The 27,906-nt window shown below is 44.1% G+C and overlaps 1 protein-coding gene across 2 annotated transcripts in view; it reads left to right on the forward strand.

Annotated features, from left to right (window-relative positions):
- LOC110493556 (ubiquitin carboxyl-terminal hydrolase 43) overlaps window positions 1-27,906 on the forward strand; it is a 117,122-nt gene that overhangs the window by 53,201 nt on the left and 36,015 nt on the right. For both annotated transcript variants that reach the window (XM_021567902.3, XM_090204650.1), the window contains exons 4-6: window positions 7,466-7,558; window positions 11,671-11,806; window positions 16,358-16,502. In XM_021567902.3, the coding sequence (XP_021423577.3) occupies window positions 7,466-7,558; window positions 11,671-11,806; window positions 16,358-16,502 (374 nt within the window). The remainder of the gene's footprint in view (window positions 1-7,465; window positions 7,559-11,670; window positions 11,807-16,357; window positions 16,503-27,906) is intronic.

Below are 27,906 nucleotides of genomic sequence, written 5' to 3' on the forward strand. Positions count from 1 at the left end.
ATCCTTCCCTCTACCACCACCATCCATCCTTCCCTCTACCACCACCATCCATCCTTCCTTCTACCACCACCATCCATCCTTCCCTCTACCACCACCATCCATCCTTCCCTCTACCACCACAGTCCTTCCTTTGCTCTACCACCACCGTCCTTCCTTCTCTCTACCACTACCACCACCCTTCCTTCTTACCACCACCACCATCCTTCCTTCCTTCTACCACCACCGTCCTTCCTTCTCTACCACCACAGTCCTTCCTTCGCTCTACCACCACCATCTTTCCTTCTCTCTACCACCACCGTTCTTCCTTCCTTCTACCACCACCATCCTTCCTTCCTTCTACCACCACTGTCCATCTTCCCTCTACCACCATAATCCTTCCTTCCTTCTACCACCACTGTCCATCCTTCTCTCTACCACCAACATCCTTCCTTCTACCACCACCACCATCCTTCCTTCCTTCTACCACCACCATCCATCCTTCCTTCCTTCTACCACCACCGTCCATCCTTCCCTCTACCACCGCCATCCTTCCTTCTACCACCACCGTCCTTCCTTCCCTCTACCACCACCATCCATCCTTCCTTCTACCACCACCATACATCCTTCCTTCCTTCTACCACCACCGTCCATCCTTCCCTCTCACCATCCTTCCTTCTACCACCACCGTCCATCCTTCCCTCTACCACCACCATCCTTCCCTCTACCACCACCATCCTTCCTTCTACCACCACCATTCTTCCTTCTACCACCACCATCCTTCCCTCTACCACCACCGTCCTTCCTTCCTTCTACCACCACCGTCCTTCCTTCCTTCTACCACCACCGTCCTTCCTTCCTTCTACCACCACCGTCCTTCCTTCTCCCTTCTACCACCATCCTTCCTTCCTTCTACCACCACCATCCTTCCTTCCTTCTACCACCACCATCCTTCCTTCTCTCTTTCACCACCATCCTTCCTTCTACTACCACCATCCTTCCTTCTCTCTTTCACCCCCATCCTTCCTTCCTTCCTTCTACTACCACCATCCTTCCTTCCTTCTACTACCACCATCCTTCCTTCTCTCTACCACCACAGTCCTTCCTTCTCTCTACCACCACCGTCCTTCCTCTTCTCTACCACCACCGTCCTTCCTTCTCTCTACCACCACCACTCTTCCTTCTCTCTACCACCACCATCCTTCCTTCTCTCTACCACCGCCATTCTTCCTTTTCTATACCACCAAATCAAATCAAATGTATTTATATAGCCCTTCGTACATCAGCTGATATCTCAAAGTGCTGTATAGAAACCCAGCCTAAAACCCCAAACAGCAAGCAATGCAGGTGTAGAAGCACGGTGGCTAGGAAAAACTCCCTAGAAAGGCCAAAACCTAGGAAGAAACCTAGAGAGGAACCAGGTTATGAGGGATGGCCAGTCCTCTTCTGGCTGTGCCGGGTGGAGATTATAACAGAACATGGCCAAGATGTTCAAATGTTTATAAATGACCAGCATGGTCAAATAATAATAATCACAGGCAGAACAGTTGAAACTGGAGCAGCAGCACGGCCAGGTAGTCCTGAGGTCCTAGGGCTCAGGTCCTCCAAGAGAAAGAGAGAATTAGAGAGAGCATACTTAAATTCACACAGGACACCGGATAAGACAGGAGAAGTACTCCAGATATAACAGACTGACCCTAGCCCCCCGACACATAAACTACTGCAGCATAAATACTGGAGGCTGAGACAGGAGGGGTCAGGAGACACTGTGGCCCCATCCGATGATACCCCTGGACAGGGCCAAACAGGAAGGACATAACCCCACCCACTTTGCCAAAGCACACCCCCACACCACGAGAGGGATATCTTCAACCACCAACTTACCATCCTGAGACAAGGCCGAGTATAGTCCAAAAAAATCTCCGCCACGCCACCACCATCCTTCCATCTCTCCATCTTTCTCTCTACCACCATCCATCCTTCTCTCTACCACCACCATCCTTCCTTCTACCACCACCGTCCTTCCTTCCCTCTACCACCACCATCCATCCTTCCTTCTACCACCACCATACATCCTTCCTTCCTTCTACCACCACCGTCCATCCTTCCCTCTACCACCACCATCCTTCCTTCTACCACCACCGTCCATCCTTCCCTCTACCACCACCGTCCATCCTTCCCTCTACCACCACCATCCTTCCTTCTACCACCACCATTCTTCCTTCTACCACCACCATCCTTCCCTCTACCACCACCGTCCTTCCTTCCTTCTACCACCACCGTCCTTCCTTCCTTCTACCACCACCGTCCTTCCTTCCTTCTACCACCACCGTCCTTCCTTCTCCCTTCTACCACCATCCTTCCTTCCTTCTACCACCACCATCCTTCCTTCCTTCCTTCTACCACCACCATCCTTCCTTCTCTCTTTCACCACCATCCTTCCTTCTACTACCACCATCCTTCCTTCTCTCTTTCACCACCATCCTTCCTTCCTTCCTTCTACTACCACCATCCTTCCTTCCTTCTACTACCACCATCCTTCCTTCTCTCTACCACCACAGTCCTTCCTTCTCTCTACCACCACCGTCCTTCCTCTTCTCTACCACCACCGTCCTTCCTTCTCTCTACCACCACCACTCTTCCTTCTCTCTACCACCACCATCCTTCCTTCTCTCTACCACCGCCATTCTTCCTTTTCTATACCACCAAATCAAATCAAATGTATTTATATAGCCCTTCGTACATCAGCTGATATCTCAACGTGCTGTATAGAAACCCAGCCTAAAACCCCAAACAGCAAGCAATGCAGGTGTAGAAGCACGGTGGCTAGGAAAAACTCCCTAGAAAGGCCAAAACCTAGGAAGAAACCTAGAGAGGAACCAGGTTATGAGGGATGGCCAGTCCTCTTCTGGCTGTGCCGGGTGGAGATTATAACAGAACATGGCCAAGATGTTCAAATGTTTATAAATGACCAGCATGGTCAAATAATAATAATCACAGGCAGAACAGTTGAAACTGGAGCAGCAGCACGGCCAGGTAGTCCTGAGGTCCTAGGGCTCAGGTCCTCCGAGAGAAAGAGAGAATTAGAGAGAGCATACTTAAATTCACACAGGACACTGGATAAGACAGGAGAAGTACTCCAGATATAACAGACTGACCCTAGCCCCCCGACACATAAACTACTGCAGCATAAATACTGGAGGCTGAGACAGGAGGGGTCAGGAGACACTGTGGCCCCATCCGATGATACCCCTGGACAGGGCCAAACAGGAAGGACATAACCCCACCCACTTTGCCAAAGCACAGCCCCCACACCACGAGAGGGATATCTTCAACCACCAACTTACCATCCTGAGACAAGGCCGAGTATAGTCCAAAAAAATCTCCGCCACGCCACCACCATCCTTCCATCTCTCCTCTGCCTCCATCTTTCTCTCTACCACCTTCCATCCTTCTCTCTACCACCACCATCCTTCCTTCTCTGCCTCCATCTTTCTCTCTACTGCCACCTTTCTTTCTCCCCTGTGCATCCGCCTTTCCCCTCCCCCGGGGATGCTGCTGAAACAGTCCTCTGGGCTGTCCTCCATGTTTCTGTGCTTAACCCTCAGGCTCATCCCCTGCTGATCCCCTTGTAGGGCACCATTACTAAATCCCCCTGGGTGTACTCTGGCTGGGCCACCGGCCAGGGAGGTATTCATGTTGGAGTCATTATTGTGTTGGTTGACACTGGTAGTGGATGCCCTGTATGACACGGGAGGATGAGACAAGATAGTGACTCTTTTGCATTGGGATGATGTCGCAGATGTCATGTCCCTGTCAATCTGGAAGTCCTTGCTTCTCAGTTGACTTGGTGCTCTCTCTTCTGTTTCCGTCTGCGCCTCTCTTTTTCTAATAAGCACATCTACTTAGGATTCATATTTCAGTCAATTTTGTTTCCGACTAACTGACCATCATTATTAACCGGTCAATAAACTGTAAAAAAAAATAATTACGTGACCGAGAGAAAAAACTGTCAGAGATCTGAAAATAATGACAAGATGCTTATGTTTCCGCCAGAGCAATGGGAGTCGTCCAAAAACAGGAAAGCAGGCGACAAGCTTAGGCCCAAAATAAGCCCAGAGAAACACATTGGATTTATTTTGGACAGATTTTGGTTAGTGAAACCCCTCGCTTCGCTTCTTCCTCTCTGATACTATGCATACAAGGACCGGACATTTTTCATTAAGCAAGCCTATCGTCTTTCAGTCAAAAAGCTATAGCCTATTATTGACCATGCAGCTCCTGTAATGGAGCAGCTAATAAACCTAGATTCTCAAACATTAATAATAAACCTAGATTCTCAAACACAGTTTTAATCTGTGCATCTAATACGAGCAGTTCCATTTGACAGAGAGGACAGAAATCTCAATTAGGAACATAGAAAGAGGGGGAATCTAATAGTAACTACAATGATGGGTTGCTAATAGAGGTCGACTGATTAATCGGAAAGGCCGATTAATTAGGGCCGATTTCAAGTTTTCATAACAATCAAAAATCGGTCATTTTGGGCGCCGATTTTGCCTTTAAAAAAATATATATACATATTTTTACACTTTTATTTAATCTTTATTTAATTAGGCAAGTCAGTTAAGAACACATTCTTATTTTCAATGACGGCCTAGGAACGGTGGGTTAACTGCCTTGTTCAGGGTCAGAACGACAGATTTTTACCTTGTCAGCTCAGGGATTCAATCTTGCACCACCACCTGCCTCACGAGGAGCCCGCCTGTTACGCGAATGCAGTAAGAAGCCAAGGTAAGTTGCTAGCTAGCATTAAACTTAATCAGTCATAATCACTAGTTATAACACATGGTTGATGATATTACTAGTTTATCTAGCGTGTCCTGCGTTGCATATAATCGATGCAGTGCGCATTCGAGAAAACGTGTACCTAACCATAAACATCAATGCCTTTCTTAAAATCAATACACAGAAGTATATATTTTTAAACCTGCATATTTAGCTAAAATAAATCCAGGTTAGCAGGCAATATTAACCAGGTGAAATTGTGTCACTTCTCTTGCGTTCATTGCACGCAGAGTCAGGGTATATGCAACAGCTTGGGCCGCCTGGCTCATTGCAAACTAATTTGCCCGAATTTTACGTAATTATGACATAACATTGAAGGTTGTACAATGTAACAGGAATATTTCACTGAAATAATAAATGTTTTGTTTTCGAGATGATAGTTTCCGGATTCGACCATATTAATGACCTAAGGCTTGTATTTCTGTGTGTTATTATGTTATAATTGAGTCTATGATTTGATACAGTCTGACTGAGCGATGGTGGGCACCAGCAGGCTCATAAGCATTCATTCAAACAGCACTTTCATGCGTTTTGCCAGCAGCTCTGCTGTTTATGAATTCAAGCCTATCAACTCCCGAGATTAGGCTGGTGTAACGATGTGATGTGAAATGTCTAGCTAGTTAGCAGGGTGCGCGCTAATAGTGTTTCAAACGTCACTCGCTCTGAGACTTAGAGTAGTTGTTCCCCTTGCTCTGCATGGGTAATGCTGCTTCGAGGGTGGCTTTTGTCGATGTGTTCCTGGTTCGAGCCCAGGGAGGAGAGAGGAGAGGGACAGAAGCTATACTGTTACACTGGCAATACTAAAGTGCCTATAAGAACATCCAATAGCCAAAGGTTAATAAAATACAAAATGGTAGAGGGAAATAGTCCTATAATTCCTTTAATAACTACAACCTAAAACTTCTTACCTGGAATATTGAAGACTCATGTTAAAAGGAACCACTAGCTTTCATATGTTCTCATGTTCTGAGCAAGGAACTTAAACTTTCTTACATGGCACATATTGCACTTTTACTTTCTTCTCCAACACTTTGTTTTTGCAGTATTTAAACCAAATTGAACATGTTTCATTATTTATTTGAGGCTAAATTGATATTATTGATGTATTATGTTAAATTAAAACAAGTGTTCATTCAGTATTGTGGTAATTGTCATTATCACAAATACATTTTAAAAATCGTCCGATTAATCATATCGGCTTTTTTTGTCCTCCAATAATTGGTATCGGTATCGGCGGTGAAAAATCATAATCGGTCGACCTCTAGTTGCTAATATGACTAGGATTGTGCCTTTGGCTTCTGGACAACGAAATAAAGTAAATATGAAAACCAATAGAACAGGAGAGAAATGCTGGTTAATGGCATGAGGAAGTCTTTATAAAAAAATGACCTCCGTGTTTCTATGGATGGATTTTCATTAGGCTACTTTGAAGCAAGGTAAGACATGCCTCATTATTTGAAGTGACGTAAAACGTTCAAGTTTCAAACATTTATACTGCCGCAAGCTCATATTGCAAAATGGTGATGATGCGCTGATAGTCAGCGGTAGGCAGGCTATAGCGTATGCATCCGATTGGCGAATGGGACGCTCGCTCTACGAGTTGATATTGAGAAATAAAAATAGTTCCTTTTTTAATCGTGGCCACCAATGTTAATAACACGCGATTGCCTTTAGAATTGTTATTTGTTGCGCAATGACTTGGCTTCCGAAAGCAGTTTTCACTCCAATAAGTAGGCTCTTCCTCTCCTCAAACTAAGCTCTGTATGCCATGCACGTGTGATAAATAAGATGCATGACGACTAACGAAAATACACACACACCAATTTAATTCCACAAAATTATTCAAATGAACCTAAGCATTACCGGTCAAATGTATTTAAGCTGGCTAAGCGATACATCTACTGAATTCCTGCAGTATGACTTTTTTCTTCCCCACATTCCTCCCTTCCCACCACGATTTTTGAACACCTGCTAAAATATTCAAAAATAAAACCAGGTTATTTCTCTCCGTCCTTGTGAATATTTCAGTCTATTCCGGTGTGTTTTCTAACTGGGGATGTGAGGCTCCAGGTGTAGTGTTGTTTCTCTTGTAGCTAAATGCACTTTCTCTGTTCTGTCCACCTACCGCCATGCATAACGTTACACATATAGAAGCCTTGCCAGGTGAGGTCGAACATCTTTACCTCTCCACACACACACACACACACACACACACACACACACACACACACACACACACACGGTGCCCAATATCATGTGCATGTGTACCACACCATCCCACATCACATGAGAGGAGCTGGTTGGTAAAATGGATTTGTTTGCTCTCTGTGATTTGACCAGGTTGACCTTCTATTGTTTCTGGCCTACTCATCCTAAAGTATTAAAACATGTATTGTGTAACTTAATGAAGTGACATAGATGATCTGGACATGATGCGCAAAAATGCTAATATAGTTAGCATTGACTTGCATTGATTAAATGTTAGCATTTGAAACAGTGGCCAGGTAAACAAAACCAAAGCGTGGATTGCTGTCATACCTTGTCCATAGACTGTTTACAGGGTAAGGAGACTATTATGTCATTTAGTAATTGGGGTGAACTATCCCTTTAACCCAACCCCCTCTCTCCCTTGTGTCTATAGGTCCTCCCTGACATGTCCACATTGCCTTAAACAGAGCAACACCTTTGACCCCTTCCTCTGCATCTCACTGCCCATTCCCCTGCGGCAAACCAGGTAAGCCACACCAGTCATAAAGCCACTGCGCGTGTGAGTGTGTGTGTGTGTGTGTGTGTGTGTATGTGTGTGTGTGTGACATGTACACTTTCCATGTTACCAGTTGTGACAACAAGACACAGTGGAATATGATCAAGTTCTAGTGTTGTGAAAAGCAGGGTGGGCGTTTCTGACAGATACACAACAGGTTGCTTGGATAGCATATATATCGCATTGTCCCTCTCTAGCTCACAGACAGTCTATCCACAGGGCAGACAGTCTATCCACATTAACATGCTAGTTTGGCAGTAAAATAACGGAAAAGTGGTGCGTGCATATGTCAAGTCAAGTCAAATTTTATTGGTCACATACACATGGTTAGCAGATGTTAATGTGAGTGTAGCGAAATGCTTGTGCTTCTAGTTCCGACCATGCAGTAATATCTAACAAGTAATCTAACAATTTCACAGCAACTAGCTTATACACACAAGTGTAAAGGAACAAATAAGAATATGTACATAAAAATATGTGGATGAGCGATGGACGAACGGCATAGGCAAGATGCAGTAGATAGTATAGAGTACAGTATATACATATGAGATTAGCAATGTATGTAAACATTATATAAAGTGGCATTGTTTAAAGTGGCTAGTGATACATTTATTACATCCAATTTTTATTATTAAAGTGGCTAGAGATTTGAGTCTGTATGTTGGCAGCTGCCACTCGATGTTAGTGATGGCTGTTTAACAGTCTGATGGCCTTGAGATAGAAGCTGTTTTTCAGTCTCTCGGTCCCAGCTTTGATGCACCTGTACTGACTGATCTTTTTGGCTTCCTGTGACATCGGGTGGTATAGGTGTCCTGGAGGGCAGGTAGTTTGCCCCCGGTGATGCGTTGTGCAGACCTCACTACCCTCTGGAGAGCCTTACGGTTGTGGGAGGAGCAGTTGCCGTACCAGGCGGTGATACAAATGTAAACGTTTGTGAGGGTTTTTGGTGACAAGCCAAATTTCTTCAGCCTCCTGCGGTTGAAGGGGCGCTGCTGCACCTTCTTCACCACGCTGTCTGTGTGAGTGGACCATTTCAGTTTTCCGTGATGTGTACGCCAAGGAACTTAAAACTTTCCACCTTTTCCACTACTGTCCCGTCGATGTGGATAGGGCTGCTCCCTCTGCTGTTTCCTGAAGTCCACGATCATCTCCTTTTGTTTTGTTGACATTGAGTGTGAGGTTATTTTCCTGACACCACACTCCGAGGGCCCTCACCTCCTCCCTGTAGGCCGTCTCGTCGTTGTTGGTAATCAAGCCTACCAATGTAGTGTCGTTTGCAAACTTGATGATTGAGTTGGAGGCGTGCATGGCCACGCAGTCATGGGTGAACAGGGAGTACAGGAGAGGGCTGAGAACGCACCCTTGTGGGGCCCCAGTGTTGGGGATCAGCGGGGTGGAGAGGTTGTTTCCTATCCTCACCACCTGGGGGTGGCCCGTCAGGAAGTCCAGGACCCAGTTGCACAGGGCGGGGTTGAGACCCAGGGTCTCGAGCTTAATGACGAGTTTGGAGTTAAATGCTGAGCTGTAGTCGATGAACAGCATTCTTACATAGGTATTGCTCTTGTCCAGATGTATTCACCCCCTTTGCTGTGAAGCACCTAAATAAGATCTGGTGCATCCAATTACGTTCATAAGTCACATAATTAGTTAAATAAAGTCCACCTGTGTGCAATCTGTGTCACATGACATGTTACGTGATCTCAGTATATATACACCTGTTCTGAAAGACCCCAGAGTCTGCAACACCACTAAGCAAGGGGCACCACTAAGCAAGGGGCACCACCAAGCAAGCGGCACCATGAAGACCAAGGAGCTCTCCAAACAGGTCAGGGACAAAGTTGTAGAGAAGTACAGATCAGGGTTGGGTTATAAAAAAATATCAGAAACTTTAAACATCTAACGGTGCACCATTAAATCCATTATTAAAAAATGGAAAGAATATGGAACCACAACAAACATGCCAAGAGAGGGACGACACCTAAACTCACAGACCAGGCAAGGAGGGCATTAATCAGAGAGGCAACAAAGAGACCAAAGAAAATCCTGAAGGAGCTACAAAGTTCCACAGTCTCACGGTCGTCCTCCTCTTCGTCTGAAGAGGAGAGGCGAGAAGGATCAGAGGACCAATATGCGGCGTGGTAAGTGTCCATGGTAAAATCTTTAATAAAGAAAGACTGAACACTATACAAAAGAGTAACAAAAACAATAAACCAAATTCGACCGTGAAGCTACAAAATGAGACCTGTGCTGACACAAGCCACTAACATAGACAATCACCCACAAACAAACAGTGCAACCCAGGCTATAAGTATGATTCTCAATCAGAGACAACTAATGACACCTGCCTCTGATTGAGAACCATACTAGGCCGAAAACATAGAAATGCCCCAAAACATAGAAAAACAAACATAGACTGCCCACCCAACTCACGCCCTGACCATACTAAATAAATACAAAACAACGGAAATAGAGGTCAGAACGTGACACACAGCGGAGATCGTATCTGTCCATAGGACCACTGTAAGCTGTACACTCCACAGAGCTGGGCTTTACGGAAGAGTGGCCTGAAAAAAAGCCATTGCTTAAAGAAAAAAATAAGCAAACACGTTTGGTGTTCGCCAAAAGGCATGTGGGAGACTCCCCAAACATATGGAAGAAGGTACTCTGGTCAGATGAAACTCAAATTGAGCTTTTTGGCCATCAATGAAAACACAATGTTTGACGCAAACCCAACACCTCTCATCACCCCGAGAACACCATCGGCAGGGACTGGGAAACTGGTCAGAATTGAAGGGATGATGGATGGTACTAAATACAGGAAATTCTTGAGGGAAACCTCTTTGTCTTCCAGAGATTTGAGACTGGGACGGAGGATCACCTTCCAGCAGGACAATGACCCGAAGCATACTGCTAAAGCAACACTCAAGTGGTTTAAGGGCAAACATTTAAATGTATTGGAATGGCCTAGTCAAAGCCCAGACCTGAATCCAATTGAGAATATGTGGTATGACTTGTTGTTGTACACCAGCGGAACCCATCCAACTTGAAGGAGCTGGAGCAGTTTGTTCTTGAAAAATGGGCAAAATCCCAGTGGCTAGATGTGTCAAGCTTATAGAGACATACCTCAAGAGACTTGCAGCTGTAATTGTTGCAAAAGATTTCTCTACAAAATATTAACTTTGGGGGGTGAATAGTTATGCACACTCAAGTCTGTTTAAAAAAAATCTTATTTTTTGTTTGTTTCTCAATAATAAATATTTTCCATCTTCAAGGTGGTAGGCATGTTGTGTAAATCAAATGTTACAAAACCCCCCCAAAAAATCTATTTTAAATCCAGGTTGTAGGCAACAAAATAGGAAAAATGCCAAGGGGGGTGAATACTTTCGCAAGCCATAAATGACCTTAATGCCAAGAGACTGACTTCATGAATCCTTATCAGTCCAAGTGAGACCCACACAGTTAGTGAAATCTCAGTGGCGGAGACACACACAGTTAGTGAAATCTCAGTGGCAGAGACACACACAGTTAGTGAAATCTCAGTGATTTTGTGTCTTCTTACATCAGCAGGGGGTAAACTAACATCACTGGCTCTTACTTTGTACACCGCATCTCACTCTGCTTTTTGAGCACTCTGTTAGCAACGACGCAACACTTCCTGAATAATGCATGATGCAGGAAGCTGGGGCGTCATCAGAGCTCCTGTCTCTCTCCCAGACTTTCCTCTATTCCTCTATCCATCCCTCCATCTCTCTATCCCTCCACCCCTTCTTCCCTCAACTAAGTCACCTCAAACCTGTGGCCTCATAGCACTAAGTGCTCATCCCTTCATCCTTCCTGTTGCTCCACTTGTCATGCCCACATCTTCTGCACTAGCTAGCTCCTGTTGATTGTAGATAGGCATTCCTAAGCAGACACAGACAGGCTGTGTCGTTAGCATCACCTTGCAGTCAAGCATGCCCAGACAGACACCATGGAGGAGATAAGAGAACAACACAGCAAGTGCAATGTCTTGACGCTGTCTTTGTGTGTGTGCTTGTGAAGAACTGTCTGGAACAATATTCTCTTTCTGTCTCCCTCTCCAGGTGTATGAGTGTGACCCTGGTGTTCAGTACGAAGGGTCAGAGGTATCTACGTGTTGGTCTGGCTGTGCCTCTCATCGGCTCCATCTCCTGCCTGCGTGCCATGGTTGCTGAGGAGGGCAAGACCACGCCAGACCAGGTAAGGGCTGCACACACACACACACACGGTCAGTGGGCCAGACTTGTTAGCCTACTGAATCTAAAAGGCCCTATCCTGCTCTATCCTATGTCTATGGGGTGTAAATTAATTATTCCACTTACTCACTGTAACATATAAATCCATACCTTGCCTTACCATACCTCCCAGAGAGAGGCTTTTTACCCGTTGTAACAGGATCATCCTGGAAAGCCCTGCTGCTCTGACCAACACAGAAAAAGGGAAACCAGGCAGAGAAAGAGCGGGTAGCTAGATGGACAGAAAGAGAGAGGGGCTAGACCGAAAGAGAGAGGGGCTAGACAGACAGAGAAAGAGCAGGTGGCTAGATTGACAGAAAGAGAGAGGGACTAGACAGACGGAGAAAGAGAGAGGGACTAGACAGACGGAGAAAGAGAGAGGGACAAGACAGGTAGAGAAAGAGAGAGGGGCAAGACAGGTAGAGAAAGAGAGAGGGGCTAGACAGGCAGAGAAAGAGAGAGGGGCTAGACAGGCAGAGAAAGAGATAGGGGCTAGACAGGTAGAGAAAGAGAGAGGGGCTAGACAGACAGAGAAAGAGAGAGGGGCTAGACAGTTAGAGAAAGAGAGAGGGGCTAGAAAGGTAGAGAAAGAGAGAGGGGCTAGACAGACGGAGAAAGAGAGAGGGACTAGACAGGCAGAGAGAGAGTGAGGGGCTAGACAGGCAGAGAAAGAGAGAGGGGCTAGACAGACAGAAAGAGAGAGGGGCTAGACAGGCAGAGAAAGAGAGAGGCGCTAGACAGGTAGAGAAAGAGAGGAGCGAGACAGGAAGAGAAAGAGAGGGGCTAGACAGGAAGAGAAAGAGAGAGGGGTAGACAGGAAGAGAAAGAGAGAGGGGATAGACAGACAGAAAGAGAGGGGCTAGACAGACAAAGGGAGAGGGGCTAGACAGACAGACAAAGGGAGAGGGGCTAAAAAGACAGAGAAAGAGAGGGGCTAGACAGACATAAAAATAGCAGGGGGCTAGACAGGCAGAGAAAGGGAGAGGGGCTAGAATGACAGAGAAAGAAAGAGGTGACCCTCCTTTCTAGAGAGTTTTTCCTAACCATTTCTCTGTCTGTCTAGCCCCTCTCTTCTACATCTTCTACACCTGCATTGCTTGCTGTTTGTGGTTTTAGGCAGGGTTTCTGTACAGCACTTTGAGATATCAGCTGATGTAAGAAGGGCTTTATAAATACATTTGATTTGATTTTGATTTGTGAGGGGCTAGACAGACAGAAAGAGAGAGGAGCTAGAAGACAGAGAAAGAGAGGGGCTAGACAGACAGATAAAGAGAAGAGGGGCTAGACAGATGGAGAAAGAGAGAGGGGCTAGACAGGTGGAGAAAGAGAGAGGGGCTAGACAGGTAGAGAAAGAGAGAGGGGCTAGACAGACAGAGAAAGAGAGAGGGTCTAGACAGACAGAGAAAGGGGATAGACAGACAGAGAAAGAGAAGAGGGGCTAGAACGACAGAGACTGGAGCAGACCAGAAGATATAATGACAGAGACTGGAGCAGACCAGACAGATAGAATGACAGAGACTGGAGCAGACGAAGAGAGGGAAAGATAGGAATATTCCAGACAGAGAGAGTCTGCTGTCAGCCCCACAGCTGGGCCTAATGTCTCGTCATGGTATGTGAGAAGGAGCGGAATGGAACATCACTGTCTGTCTGTCTGTTTGTTTGTGATTTGATAAAAGCCTTCTCAGAAAACAGATGTGAGGAGAGAGTAAGAGATCCTCAAAGGTCCAATGCAGCCATTTTATCTCAATATCAAATCATTTCTGGGTAATAATTAAGCGTCTTACTGTGATTGTTTACAATTAAAATGGTCAGAAAATAAACAAAAATAGCTTCTTAGCAAAGAGCAATTTCTCAAGCAAGTGTCATGACTGACCACGAGAATCCAAATAGGTCAGATCAGGTGTGCCATTAATAATTTCAATCAGACCCCCTTTCACCCATAGAAGGGGAAGGAAAGAAATAGTGAGGATTAACAACTCACGTCCAGTTGTAAATCAAGGGAGAAGATCCAGGCTCTCCCTCTACAAATTCACCAAAGGAATGTGCTTTGTCTCAACAGACCTTTTCCCACTGAAACTCTAATACGTTCAAAAGCGTATTCTGGAACAATATTTCGAACATAGAACGTTGGGAATGGTCAGAGGCGATCTATAGAACACTAATGTCATTTTGTTTGTTATTTTGTGATGTCATTAAAAATTCTATAAAGGAAATACTGTAACTTGGAAAGTACACACACTATATAGATGAAGTTTCCATTCTATGGGTTGTGCATGTCATTTGAAAAATGATGAATGTGTAATTGTTAATTAAGAGAGAGATGTCATTTGAAAAGCTATAAGAGATAACTGTTTTCTATAACTTTGCACAGTGAGTAACCACAAACAGACAGACAGACAGACAGACAGACAGACAGACAGACAGATAGAGCATGTCACCCTCCCGGGACCGCCCCTTTCGAGAAAAAGGTATAAATTATGGATTAAGAAGTTAACACAATTGGACCAGAAAAGCATGAAGCTGCAGCTGCGTGTTTAAAATCGTTTGAAATTTGAATCTCAAAATGAGGTGGAGACGATAAAATCACCTCCCGGATAATCACTGGTACGGCTGAAGTATCTTCGAAAGTGAATTCAAGTAGGACCATCCTGTTGCTCAAACCATCGTATTACGCTACTGTCATCACCCCATTGGGGAACCATCGATATGGTTGGCTAGCCTATCTTCAAAGTAGCATCTTCGAGAGCAAATGGAAGGAAAATCAACTCTGTAGTTCTGTTCAGAACTACAGAGTTGTTCAGAACTACACGACAAGTCACCGGATACCAGACAACTACGAAGAAAGACAACAGTAGAAGAATTGTTCGAACCATTTCGGACAATCAGAGCCTTACGAGCGTGCCGCAAAAAGGCCCAACAGTCTTTCCAAGGCTGCCCCGTTCACCGAGAGATCCCCGGCGAACCCAGGCATTTCACGTAAATACATTCATGATTTCTTGCTCAAAGCGGGTGGCGGTTCGTATGCAAAGTATATGGTTATTGTAGGCGAGAGTCATTTCTGAATGTGGCAGTGTTATCCATGTTGTCATTCCGCTAGGGATCTGTTTTTAGCGTATTACGTCTCCAGTCAATATCAGTGTAGTATGCGTGTTTATCCTGTGCCCCATTTAATTAGCTAGTAAATAAATAATTAAACCAATTTGTGTAGTACTGAATCATAAGTAAAGCTCAGGTTTTTGCAGATGCAAGGAGGTTATGACTGTTCAGAATGGTGATATGATAGGAGGTTATGACTAATAAGTTGACTGTTTATAGATGTGATAAAAGGTCTAAAAGTCCTTTTAGAGTTTAATTTGGGAGATGGTAACGCTTTAAAGAACCACTCTCGTGGTGCCCCAGATCATAATGAGTTAATTGTTACATGATTAATTGAATCGGGTAACAATTAAACACAGTTAGTTAATTAGATAAATAATTAATGATTAATGTTATAGTCAAATCCCGACACAAGAGTTTTGCTAGGACTGTCAGGGAGTTGTGGGGAGGGGTGATGTCACCAGGCAGGCCAAAACTGCATCCCACCAAAACAGACGGCTATTTCTGGCAATCTTTTCCAATAGCTTTTAAGAGCATTATCATCATTTTCAAAACGTCAATTTGATTCCAACCCCATAGGGTGGAAAATCACATTTTCGAGTGCACTGGGCCTTTAATATGTGTTTACTCGAGAAGGATCTTGAACAGACTTTTAACACAAATATAGCATGTCTGCCCTGTTTGCTTTGTCACATACATTCCCTGTTTGTCCTCTATAGCTTGTCTGTCTACAACTATTAGCCTGTGTATGTGTGTGTTTGACCGCCATGCTAAGCCACGTAGCCATGTCCATGGCTGTTTATACATAAAGTCTACTTCCGTGCTAAGTGTCTGTATTAACTTCTTGACGCTACCAATCCCTTTAGCGGGATAATTGTCATCAACAACCGCTGAATAGCATAGCGCCACATTCACATAATATTACTAAAAAATACTAAAAAAAATACTAATACTAAATACTAAAAAATATATATTCATGAAATCACAAGTGTAATCACAAGTCTAAAGACTGTTGACACCTTGAGGAAGCGATAGGAAACGGAATCTGGTTGATACCCCTTTAAATGGAGCAAAGGGAGGCTATGGAACATGGAGTTTTCAAAATAGAAGCCACTTCCTGGTTTGATTTTTCTCAGGGTTTCGCCTGCAATATCAGTTCTGTTACACTCACAGACAATATTTTGACAGTTTTGGAAACTTTAGAGTGTTTTCTATCATAATCTGTCAATTATATGCATATTGTAGCATGTGGTCCTGAGAAATAGGCCATTTACTTTGGGAACATTATTTTTCCAAACATAAAAATAGTGCCCCCTAGCTTCAAGAGGTTTTAAGCAATGTACATCTCTTTAAACCATCTCCTCCTCGCTCTCTCTCTCTCTCTCTCTCTCTCTCCCTCCCTCCATCACCCCCCATCCAGGTGGTCCTGTCAGAGCTCTATGCCACCGGCTTCCAGCGTTCGTTCTCTGACGACGACGATCTGACCAGCGTTGCTGAGAGTGATGTGGTCTATGCCTTCCAGGCTCCGCCCCTCCACACACGGGGAGGCTCCACGCGAATGTCAGGTAACCATGGCTGCATCCACAGCCCCAAGTCTCTCTCTCTCTCTCTTTCTCTCTTTCTCTCTCTTTCTCTCTAGCTCTTTGGCTTCAGCACAATGGATAGTGTTTGTTCAGACAACCACTATAGAGCTATAGGTTCTTAGCCGTTTCAATTTCTTGCCATTTCATGGACAGGTACTGTATTTCTGTCTAGGTTATTAAATTCTCTCAGACAGTGTCTCTGACGTTCTTGTATCTAGCTGAGGGCTTGATGTACTGAGGTAAAGGCTCGCTCTCACTCACACACACAACACACATGCACACACACATACGCTCACTCTCTCTTGGATCGTGAACGTGGATGAGATGGAGCCAGCCTTGCGTCACCTCCCTTTGAAATCAGCCCCAGCTTTGCCAGGCGGTGTCAAATTAACTATTGATATGGTGAGTGCACGCATGTACGCACACACTTCTTTTCACCTGTTGACTCCTATCTAGTTGACCCGTGTCCAAAAGGAGGGTGTCTTAACTCTTATCCCTGGGGGACGCCCGACCGGCAGGGCTACGTTCAGAGCAACACACCGCTAAATGAAACCCTTACTGTGTTTTTCCAACGTTCTTTAGCTCCTGAAAGGGGCCACATCAATAATTCAATAATGTGCTCAAAGGGGTCATGAAAAATGTACGATCCTCAATCTCTCTCCGGGAACGATAGAACGATATCTTTAACACCTGGAGACAGAGGAGAGAAAATAATGTCCTGGTGCTACTAGAGGTGATCAGACTGAGGGTAGAGGAGAGAGGAAGAGGCACACACACCGACACACCCATTAGCACTCAAAAGCACACATGTATACAATAACTCTATTTTTTTTATATACATTCTACTGTAAATGATGAATGAACTCCTATTACCAATGTAATGATTCAAAACCTGAACTGAGCTGATTAGACTCAACATAACATGCATTCAGTTACTGCAAGCGTCATTACTGTTTCTGACAGCTCCCTGCCATCTTAACTACCCCACAGTCTCCATAACAATGGCGGGTCATTTCACAACAGCTAAACGCTCGTAACAGGTTTATTGAATAGGGCCTTCATTGCTTTAATGGAATAGATTGAATAGAAGCCTGAGTAACTGTGTGTGTGTGTGTGTGTGTGTGTGTGTGTGTGTGTGTGTGTGTGTGTGTGTGTGCTTGCGTGCGCGCGCACTGTTAGCTTTACAGAGCTGTGGGGAGGGAGAGGACGTGATGAGATATTGTTACATTCTATTGTTGTCTCGTTGGTTAGTGTGCTCCTTATTGTGCTGGTTAAGTATCCTGTAATCATCTGTAATCATCACTCAGTCAGAACCCCTGGGTGATGTGGATGTAATCAAATGAGCCATTGAAATATACATGCATTATTACGGCGCTATAATGCTGTGGTTTCAGCATCCAGTACCACATTTACCCTCTTTGTTTTATCAAACAAATGTAGAAATGTAATACTGAAGAGTGGGGCTGGGTTGATAATATATTTCAGGATGTAGGCTAGGCTGTAATGATATTTTCATGATGAGCCACAATTAATTCATTAACGGCTCTGTCTGCTGAGTCTGTCACAAACAAGACCCAGACATTCCTAACTCTTGTGGCCATAGAAAGATGATGTGGAACCTTGGCAGACTGTTAGAGCCTCATTTCAATGGGCCATGTTAGATTAAGACAACCTGTCAGGCAACCGCTGTCATCGTCGGAAATAAACAACGGACGCTTACGTATATGGACTAGCATTCAAACCACTGCTGTCACGGCCCATATTGACTGTATTAAGCTTGTAGTACCTCCCTCCCTCTCTTCCGCTGTAGAAATATGTATCATTATGGACACTTGGCTCTTTTAACCTGTGACAAATCAGCCAGTCACAACTCACCCTCTCACTCACTCTCACTCACTCACTGACTCACTGACTCACTGACTCACTCACACACACACACACACACACACACACACACACACACACACACACACACACACACACACACACACACACACTACCTAGCCCTCCTTTGGCTAGTACGTATGTGCCTTAGCCTGCATCACTCCCCCCTTTGGGCTACAGACAGACAGTCACACAGTTGACCCCCGGGGCTGTCCAGACTCCACACCATGATTAATGGCCCTGTGTGTGTAATCTCATTTCATGTGAGTGTGTGTGTGCGGGCATGTCTGCCTGTCTGTCTGTCTCAGTGTCGTGTGTGGATCTCATAACTCTCTCTACAACATCGGCACAACCTGAGCCCCAGCGGGCACAGCAGAGGCACAAAGCCAATCTGCTCACCGGCTAATAAAAGTCCCAAATTGAAATGGGGAATTTGGTTAGCGAAGGAATGGTTTCGATTTCTCATGTCGGATAAGAGGAAGTAGCTCAGCGGGGGACTGGGAATCAGGCCCATTACCTCCTGGTGGGGAGTCAAAATTAACAGAGCCTAAGAAATGTGTTGAAAACATTAGGAGAGGGAGAGCGAGGTATAAAATACACACTGGCTGGTAGAACAATGGCATGCGTTTGTGTCGCACTGGCAGAAGAGAAAGACAAATATAACTTTAGGCGAGATGTTTTTAGGCGGAAGTCAGTCTATTTTAAGAGATGGATTTTATGGATGGGCGTTTTGCTCTGGAGGAATCGTCTCCACCGTTTCATGGTTCTGAATTTCTGTTGAGTTTTCATATTAGAAGTTATTGGAAACCACAGGAAGACATTCTTAGAGATATTGGATAAACCCTTCTCCTTCATACACTGTAGTAATGAGATTTGGTATTTGGGAAAACAGTGTGGTATAGCCATGGAGTCAAGCGCTCATGATAGAAAACACACACAAAAAATCTAGGAAACTTTATACAGATATGACAATATCCGATTTCATCTCTCAACAGAACAGTACATACAGTACATAAATGCCTTCATTTATGTAGGAAATCTCTGAAACTTTCCTTTCCTTTTTTAGACACTCTTACTCTACAAAAGGCCTGTTGTCCCTGAGGTAATCAAAGAGTCTATCAAGCTCTAGAGACAGAGTTGTCTGTTTGGCGAGGTCGGAGAATCAGGGCTGAGAGAGGGTTTGTGTGAAAGAAGAGGTGCCCTCTGGGAAAGGTGGCGAAGCAGGGACATATCCACCCAGATAAAGGAATCTGTCGATGAACACAGACACAAAAACACACACACACACACTCTCACTCTTTCTCCACCACTGTATTCAGTATTCATCTCCCTTCACAATGGACAGAGGAGTTCTATGGAAAGCAACTCCGGTAGAATCTCAGTGTGAGTTTCCTTTTCATCCTATCAAAATGCTAAAAGCGGTGGACTGGAGACACGGTTGGGGTTGAATGTTGTGTAGCTCTGAGGTGTTGGTCGGAGCAGCGGAGGATGCGTAAGCACTTACACAGAGACCATTAGATCTGCCTTTAGTGAGCTCATGTTATTGTTATTGTATTGTTATATATTCACACACTCAAGGCAAGCATCTTTAAACCAACACACACACACACACACACACACACACAGGTTGTGGATGTATCTGCTAATGGGTGGTGAAGAGAATGCTGAGAAAAAGGCCCAGCTGTGCTCAATGGCTCAGCCCACATATCTCCATCTGCTTTTACAAGGCAGTTCTTCAATGATTGATGATGTGCTGTTTAAACCCATCGTCAGAAGTACTTCTAGAAATACTGTAGTTTGAAAGATGAATGGGAAACATTTGTTTCATGTTAAAGTTTGTGTTTGATTGTGACATTGTGTACACATGCACCACATACAAAAGTATCTGGACACCCCTTCAAATGAATGGGTTTGGCTTTTTCAGCCACACCCGTTGCTGACAGGTGTATAACATTGAGCACACAGCCATGCAATCTCCATAGACAAACATATGCAGTAGAATGGCCTTACTGAAGAACTCAGTGACTTTCAACGTGGAACCATCATAGGAACCCACTTTTCCAACAAGTCAGTTTGTCAAATTCCTGCCCTGCTAGAGCTGCCCTGATCAACTGTAAGTGCTGTTATTGTGAAGTGGAAACGTCTACGAGCAACAACAGCTCAGCCGCAAAGTGGTAGGCCACACAAGCTCACAGAACGGGACCGCCAAGTGCTGAAGCGCATAGTGACTAAAAATGGTCTGTCCTTGGTTACATCACTCACTACCGAGTTCCAATATCAACACAAGAACGGTTTGTCAGGAGATTCATAAACTGGGTTTTCCATGGCCAAGCTGCCGCACACAAGCCTAAGATCAACATGCGCAATGACAAGCGTCGGCTGGGGTAGTGTAAAGTTCGCCACCATTGGGCTTTGGAGCAGTGGAAACGTATTCTCTGGAGTGATGAATCACGCTGTTTTTCATGGTTCGGGCTAGGCCCCCTAGAGTCAAATGACGGGATTTCTTAACGCTACATAATACAATGACATTCTAGACAATTCTGTGCTTCCAAATTTGTGGCAACAATTTGGGGAAGGTCCTTTCCTGTTTCAACATGACAATGGCCCTGTGTGCACAAAGCAAGGTCCATATAAAAATGGTCAGTGTGGAAGAACTTGACTGGACTGCACAGAGCCCTGACCTCAACCCCATTGAACACATTTGGGGTGAATTGGAATACTGTGAGCCTGACCTAATCGCCCAACATCTGTGCCCTACCTCACTAATGCTCTTGTGGCTAAATGGAAGCCACAGCAATGTTCCAACATCTAGTTGAAAGCCTTCCCAGAAGAGTGGAGGTTGTTATAGCAGCAAAGGGGGGACCAACTCCATATTAATGCCTATATACACTACTGTTCAAAAGTTTGGGGTCACTTAGAAATGTCCTTGTTTTTGAAAGAAAAGCACATTTTTTGGCCATTTAAAATAACATCAAATTGATCAGAAATACAGTGTAGACATTGTTAATGTTGTAAATGACTATTGTAACTGGAAACGGCAGATTTTTAATGGAATATCTACATAGGCGTACAGAGGCACATTATCAGCAACCATCACTCCTGAGTTCCAATGGCACGTTGTGTTAACTAATCCAAGTTTATCATTTTAAAAGGCTAATTGATCATCAGAAAAGCCTTTTGCAATTATGTTAAAACATTATTTGACTACCACCACTGATTTCTGAATGCTAGAGTTGCTATGCCAACCAGCTTTTAAGAAATGGAGTTCTCATTAAGCAGTCACTTCTTCTAAACCTAAAAGGGGACAACTTCTACATGTTATGCAGCGCAAACAGCCAAATATCCAAATCGACATAAGTAACCACATTGTGGGACTGTTAAAATACATGAATCATGACGGATTTGACAAATATTCACTTTGTTCCATCAGATTTGTTGAATGTGCGCCAGTCTGGTCAATGAAACGTCTGTGTTCCATTGACTCCTTTAACACATCTATTGGGACAGCCGAGGAACCACTTTGGAGCCCTTTTTTCGTTGAAAGACAGTCTTTTAGCTGTTCGCAGCAGGGCCGTGGTGTTTCATCTCTGGCACTGATATACTGTTACGTCAACAAAATTACTTCAGAAACACGAGTTAATTGATTTCCTCACCGTTATGCTTTACTTCTGAGTAAACATCCGGAGTAATGTCATGGCATATTTTACACAAGCCAATCAGAGATAGGCAGGATGGGGAGATGGCCATTCAGAAAGAGGGAGGGAACAGGTTTAAAGTCAGTGAAGAATGCCATCCATGTGAATATACCAGTTATGTAGTTGTGGTTTTAGACTCTAGGTATACATCCACAGAGGATGCAACAGCCTGATTACAACCACATACCAACATTCCATCAGTGAGCTAGAGCTTCCTCTGCTTGTCTTACAGCCTCTATAATCTCTGACTGTCTGTGTCGTATAATTTACTGGATTTTAGACCCAAGACTCTGTTTCCTTTTTTGACTTATTCACTATAGATGGCACAGATAGATAACTTATCAAGATACATGTTGCCGAGATACCGGGAGGCAACCGTGGAATCAATCATAGAGGTCGGAAGGTCTCCTGGGACCTGGTGTGGCGGTGATGAGATGCAGGTTTGGAATCCGGCGAGGGGGAGGTTTATATCCCCCCCCCCCTCTCTCTCTCTCTCTCCCTGACGTTTTCCTCCATCTGTCATTTATCCAAGCAGCAGACAACTCAGGTGTCCTCTGGTCACCCGTGGTGATGGCAACCAGACACAGGAAATGTCGGGACGTCTGTCTTGTCTGGGGCTTGTCCCCTCTCCTGCCCTCCGCCGGACCCCACTACCCCCTGGGTATTTTTAGCACAGAGTGTGAACAGAATTAACAGGGGTCACTTGTCTAGGTGACAAACCAAGACACTACGCTTGTAGGAGCAGAAAAGCATTTGAAAAGGATTTTGTGGTATTTACTATTACACAATAATAATTGATTTAGGTTGAGCATTCAATTCAGCAGTCACAGGCACAACAACCAGCTGGAATTTTATGACCAGACTAAACTGAAGCAGCTCTGTATGTGCTGAAGCCTGCAGGCTCGCCAGATAACAACAGCTTTATGCCTATGACCTATATTCACAAATAGGTTGTAAACCCACTTTTATTTTTCTACTGACATCTCAAAAGTATTATGTTTTAATCCCCCTGTCATAAAAGAGACTAGTATGTCAAGTCATCATCAATGAGCCAATATTCATATATTCTCACTATCTTGTCAGACAGAGATAATCGAGTCGTCATCCGGCATGATGGTACTTCAGGGAACACAGTTTTAAATAAGGCTCTGATATTAAAACTAGCTTAAAGGAGTGAAGCAAAAAAAAGTAGGCCTGAGTAACTGCGGTGAAGAAGTAGATCCCTGGGGGTTACTGTAAAAAAAAAAAAAAAATGATTAGAGCCGTAGTTATTTTGGTGTTCATTACAATACGTATCCCTCCTCCTATGTGAATGTGAGACAGGTGCTGCGGGTGCTCTGGTGCAGTGCGCTACAATGTTCCAATGTCCTCGTGCGACCACCCTGCATCCCTACATCTTCTATACTGAACAAAAATATAAACCAAACATGCAATCATTTCAACGATTTTACAGTTCATATAATGAAATCAATCTATTGAAATATATTCATTAGGCCCTAATCTATGGATTTCACATAACTGGGCAGGGGCACAGCCATGGGTGGACCTGGGAGGGCATTCCCACTGGGGAGCCAGGCCCAGCCAATCATATTGAGTTTTTCCCCAAAAAAGGGCTTTATTACAGACAGAAAGACTCCTCAGTTTCATCAGCTGTCTGGGTGGCTGTTTTCAGACGGTACCGTAGCTGAGGAATCCGGGTGTGGAGGTCCTGGGCTGGTGTGGTAGGGTGTGAGGCCGGTAGGGTGTACGGCCATATTCTCTAAAATGGCGTTGGAGGTGGTTTATGGTAGAGAAATTAACATTACATTCTCTGGCAACAGCTTTGGTGGACATTCCTGCAGTCAGCATGCCAATTGCACGCTCCCTCAAAACTTGAGACATCTGTAGCATTGTGTTGTGTGATAAAACTGCACATTTTAGAGTGGCCTTTTATTGTCCACAGCACAAGGTGCTCCTGTGTAATGAGCTTTTTTTTCTTTTTTTTTTACCTTTATTTAACCAGGTAGGCAAGTTGAGAACAAGTTCTCATTTACAATTGCGACCTGGCCAAGTTAAAGCAAAGCAGTTCGACAGATACAACAACACAGAGTTACACATGGAGTAAAACAAACATACAGTCAATAATAAAGTATAAACAAGTCTATATACAATGTGAGCAAATGAGGTGAGAAGGGAGGTAAAGGCAAAAAAGGCCTTGGTGGCAAGGTAAATACAATATAGCAAGTAAAACACTGGAATGGTAGTTTTGCAATGGAAGAATGTGCAAAGTAGAAATAAAAAGAATGGGGTGCAAAGGAGCAAAATAAATAAATAAATTAAATACAGTTGGGAAAGAGGTAGTTGATAGGGCTAAATTATAGGTGGGCTATGTACAGGTGCAGTAATCTGTGAGCTGCTCTGACAGTTGGTGCTTAAAGCTAGTGAGGGAGATAAGTGTTTCCAGTTTCAGAGATTTTTGTAGTTCGTTCCAGTCATTGGCAGCAGAGAACTGGAAAGAGAGGCGGCCAAAGAAAGAATTGGTTTTGGGGGTGACTAGAGAGATATACCTGCTGGAGCGTGTGCTACAGGTGGGAGATGCTATGGTGACCAGCGAGCTGAGATAAGGGGGGACTTTACCTAGCAGGGTCTTGTAGATGACATGGAGCCAGTGGGTTTGGCGACGAGTATGAAGCGAGGGCCAGCCAACGAGAGCGTACAGGTCACAATGGTGGGTAGTATATGGGGCTTTGGTGACAAAACGGATTGCACTGTGATAGACTGCATCCAATTTGTTGAGTAGGCTATTTTGTAAATTACATCGCCAAAGTCGAGGATTGGTAGGATGGTCAGTTTTACATGGGTATGTTTGGCAGCATGAGTGAAGGATGCTTTGTTGCGAAATAGGAAGCCAATTCTAGATTTAACTTTGGATTGGAGATGTTTGATATGGGTCTGGAAGGAGAGTTTACAGTCTAACCAGACACCTAAGTATTTGTAGTTGTCCACGTATTCTAAGTCAGAGCCGTCCAGAGTAGTGATGTTGGACAGGCGGGTAGGTGCAGGCAGCGATCGGTTGAAGAGCATGCATTTAGTTTTACTTGTATTTAAGAGCAATTGGAGGCCACGGAAGGAGAGTTGTATGGCATTGAAGCTTGCCTGGAGGGTTGTTAACACAGTGTCCAAAGAAGGGCCGGAAGTATACAGAATGGTGTCGTCTGCGTAGAGGTGGATCAGAGACAGCATGCTGTTTAATCAGCATTAAATCAGCGTTTAATCAGCTTCTTGATATGCCACACCTGTCAGGTGGATGGATTATCTTGGCAAAGGAGAAATGCTCACTAACAGGGATGTAAACAAATTTGTGCACAACATTAGAGAGAAACAAGATTTTTGTGTGTATGGAACGTTTCTTGGATCTTTTAATTTTAATCTCATGAAACATGGGACCAACACTTTACATGTTGTGTTTATATTTTAAGTCAGTATACACTACCGTTCAAAAGGTTGGGGTCACTTAGAAATGTCCTTGTTTTGAAAGAAAAGCAAATGTTTTGTCCATTAAAATAGCATCAACTTGATCAGAAATGCAGTGTAGACATTGTTAATGTTGTAAATGACCATTGTAGATGGACACAGCTGATTTTTAATGGAATATCTACATGGGCGTACAGAGGCCCATTATCAGAAACCATCACTCCTGTGTTCCAATGGCACGTTGTGTTAGCTAATCCAAGTTTATTATTTTAAAAGGCTAATTGATCATTAGAAAACACTTTTGCAATTATGTTAGCACAGCTGAAAACTGTTGTGCTGATTAAAGAAAAACAAGTCTCAGCGTCAACTGAAGAGGCGACTCCGGGATGCTGGCCTTCTAGGTATAGTTCCTCTGTCCAGTGTCTGTGTTCTTTTGCCCTTCATTTTTTTATTTTTATTGGTCAGTCTGAGATATGGCGTTTTCTTTGCAACTCTGCCTAGAAGGCCAGCTTCCCGGAGTCGCCTCTTCACTGTTGACGTTGAGACTGGTGTTTTGCGGGTACTATTTAACGAAGCTGCCAGTTGAGGACTTGTGAGGCGTCTGTTTTTCAAACTAGACTCTCTAGTGTACTTGTTCTCTTGCTCAGTTGTGCACCAGGGCCTCGCATCCTCTTTCTATTCTGGTTAGAGCCAGTTTATGCTGTTCTGTGAAGGGAGTAGTACACAGCGTTGTACAAGATCTTCAGTTTCTTGGCAATTTCTTGCAAGAAATAGCCTTCATTTCTCAGAACAAGAATAGACTGACGAGTTTCAGAAGAAAATGCTTTGTTTCTGGTCATTTTGAGCCTGTAATTGAATCCCCAATTGCTCCAGATACTCAACTAGTTTAAAGAAGGCCAGTTTTATTGCTTCTTTAATTTCAGCTGTGCTAAAATAATTGCAAAAGTTTTTTCTAATGATCAATTAGCCTTTTAAAATTATAAACCTGGATTAGCTTACACAACGTGCCATTGGAACACAGAAGTGATGGTTGCTGATAATGGGCCTGTCACGCCCTGGTCTTAGTATTTTGTGTTTTCTTTATTAATTTGGTCAGGCCAGGGTGTGACATGGGTTTTGTATGTGGTGTGTTTTGTCATGGGGTTTTTGTTAGGTATTGGGTTTGTGGCTTAGTAGGGGTATCCAGTATAGTCTATGGCTGTCTGGAGTGGTTCTCAATCAGACGCAGGTGTTTATCGTTGTCTCTGATTGGGAAACATATTTAGGCAGCCATATTCTTTGAGTGTTTCGTGGGTGATTGTTCCTGTCTCTGTGTTTGTTGTCACCAGATAGGCTGTATAGGTTTTCACGTTATGTTTGTTGTTTTTGTATTGTTCGTGTTTTCTTCTTCTTTATTAAATATGTATCAAGAATACCACGCTGCATTTTGGTCCGACTCTCCTTCACCTAAAGAAAACCGTTACAGGGCCTCTGTACGCCTATGTAGATATTCCATTAAAAATCAGCTGTTTCCAGCTTCAATGGTCATTTACACTGCATTTCTGATCAATTGTATGTTATTTTAACAGAAAATGTGCCTTTCTTTTAAAAACAAGGAAATGTCTGTGACCCCAAACTTTTGAAAGGTAGTGTAAATCAACTCTAGACACTGATTTTGTTCACTGCAGTATTGACACAATGAAGATAATTGGGTAAGCATCAATGGAATATTGGAGTAGGTAAGCCCCAAAGCATCAATGGAATAGCTAGAGAGAGAGAATTGTAGTGTGTGTGTGTCTGTGTGTGAAAAAATTATAGTGAAATTGTAGGTCTAAAAAGAGAGGGGGGCGGGGAAAGAGACCAATAGAGAGACAGAAGTAGGGAGGGAGACGTGAGTGTGACAATTGTAATTAAACAGCTCAGTCCCCGAAGAGACACTCCAGCGACACTCCCCTTCTACTAGCACTGCTCTCCCACTCTCTCCTCCTTGTCTCTCTCTCCCTCTCTCTCTCTCTCTCTCTCTCCCTCTATAAATCCCTCTCTCCTGGCTGGCTGAGAAAGAAGGAATGAGGGCGAGAGTGTGAGAATGAGAGTCTGGCATGGGGTTCTCCCCTCAGACCCTGTCTGGAAGATACAGCAGCCAGACAGACAGACCCACCCGCACTCCTCCCCGACTCAGCTATCCCAACAGAGCACTGCTTTCCCGAGTAATTTCAGGAGGTTTTGTATATGTTTAAAATAGCATACTTGTATTGTCTTGTGGGAGAAGTAAGCTTTTGTGTCCTTGGTATTTAGTTATTTGCGTATGCTCCTTATAGTTGTGGTAACAGGCTGGCCTTTCAGTGTAGATGGAAATTAAACTGGCTTTGGCCTTT

Source organism: Oncorhynchus mykiss, chromosome 17, assembly GCF_057628025.1.
Source record: "Oncorhynchus mykiss isolate SJ-2025 chromosome 17, ASM5762802v1, whole genome shotgun sequence".
In the NCBI taxonomy this organism is placed as follows: Eukaryota; Metazoa; Chordata; class Actinopteri; order Salmoniformes; family Salmonidae; genus Oncorhynchus; species Oncorhynchus mykiss.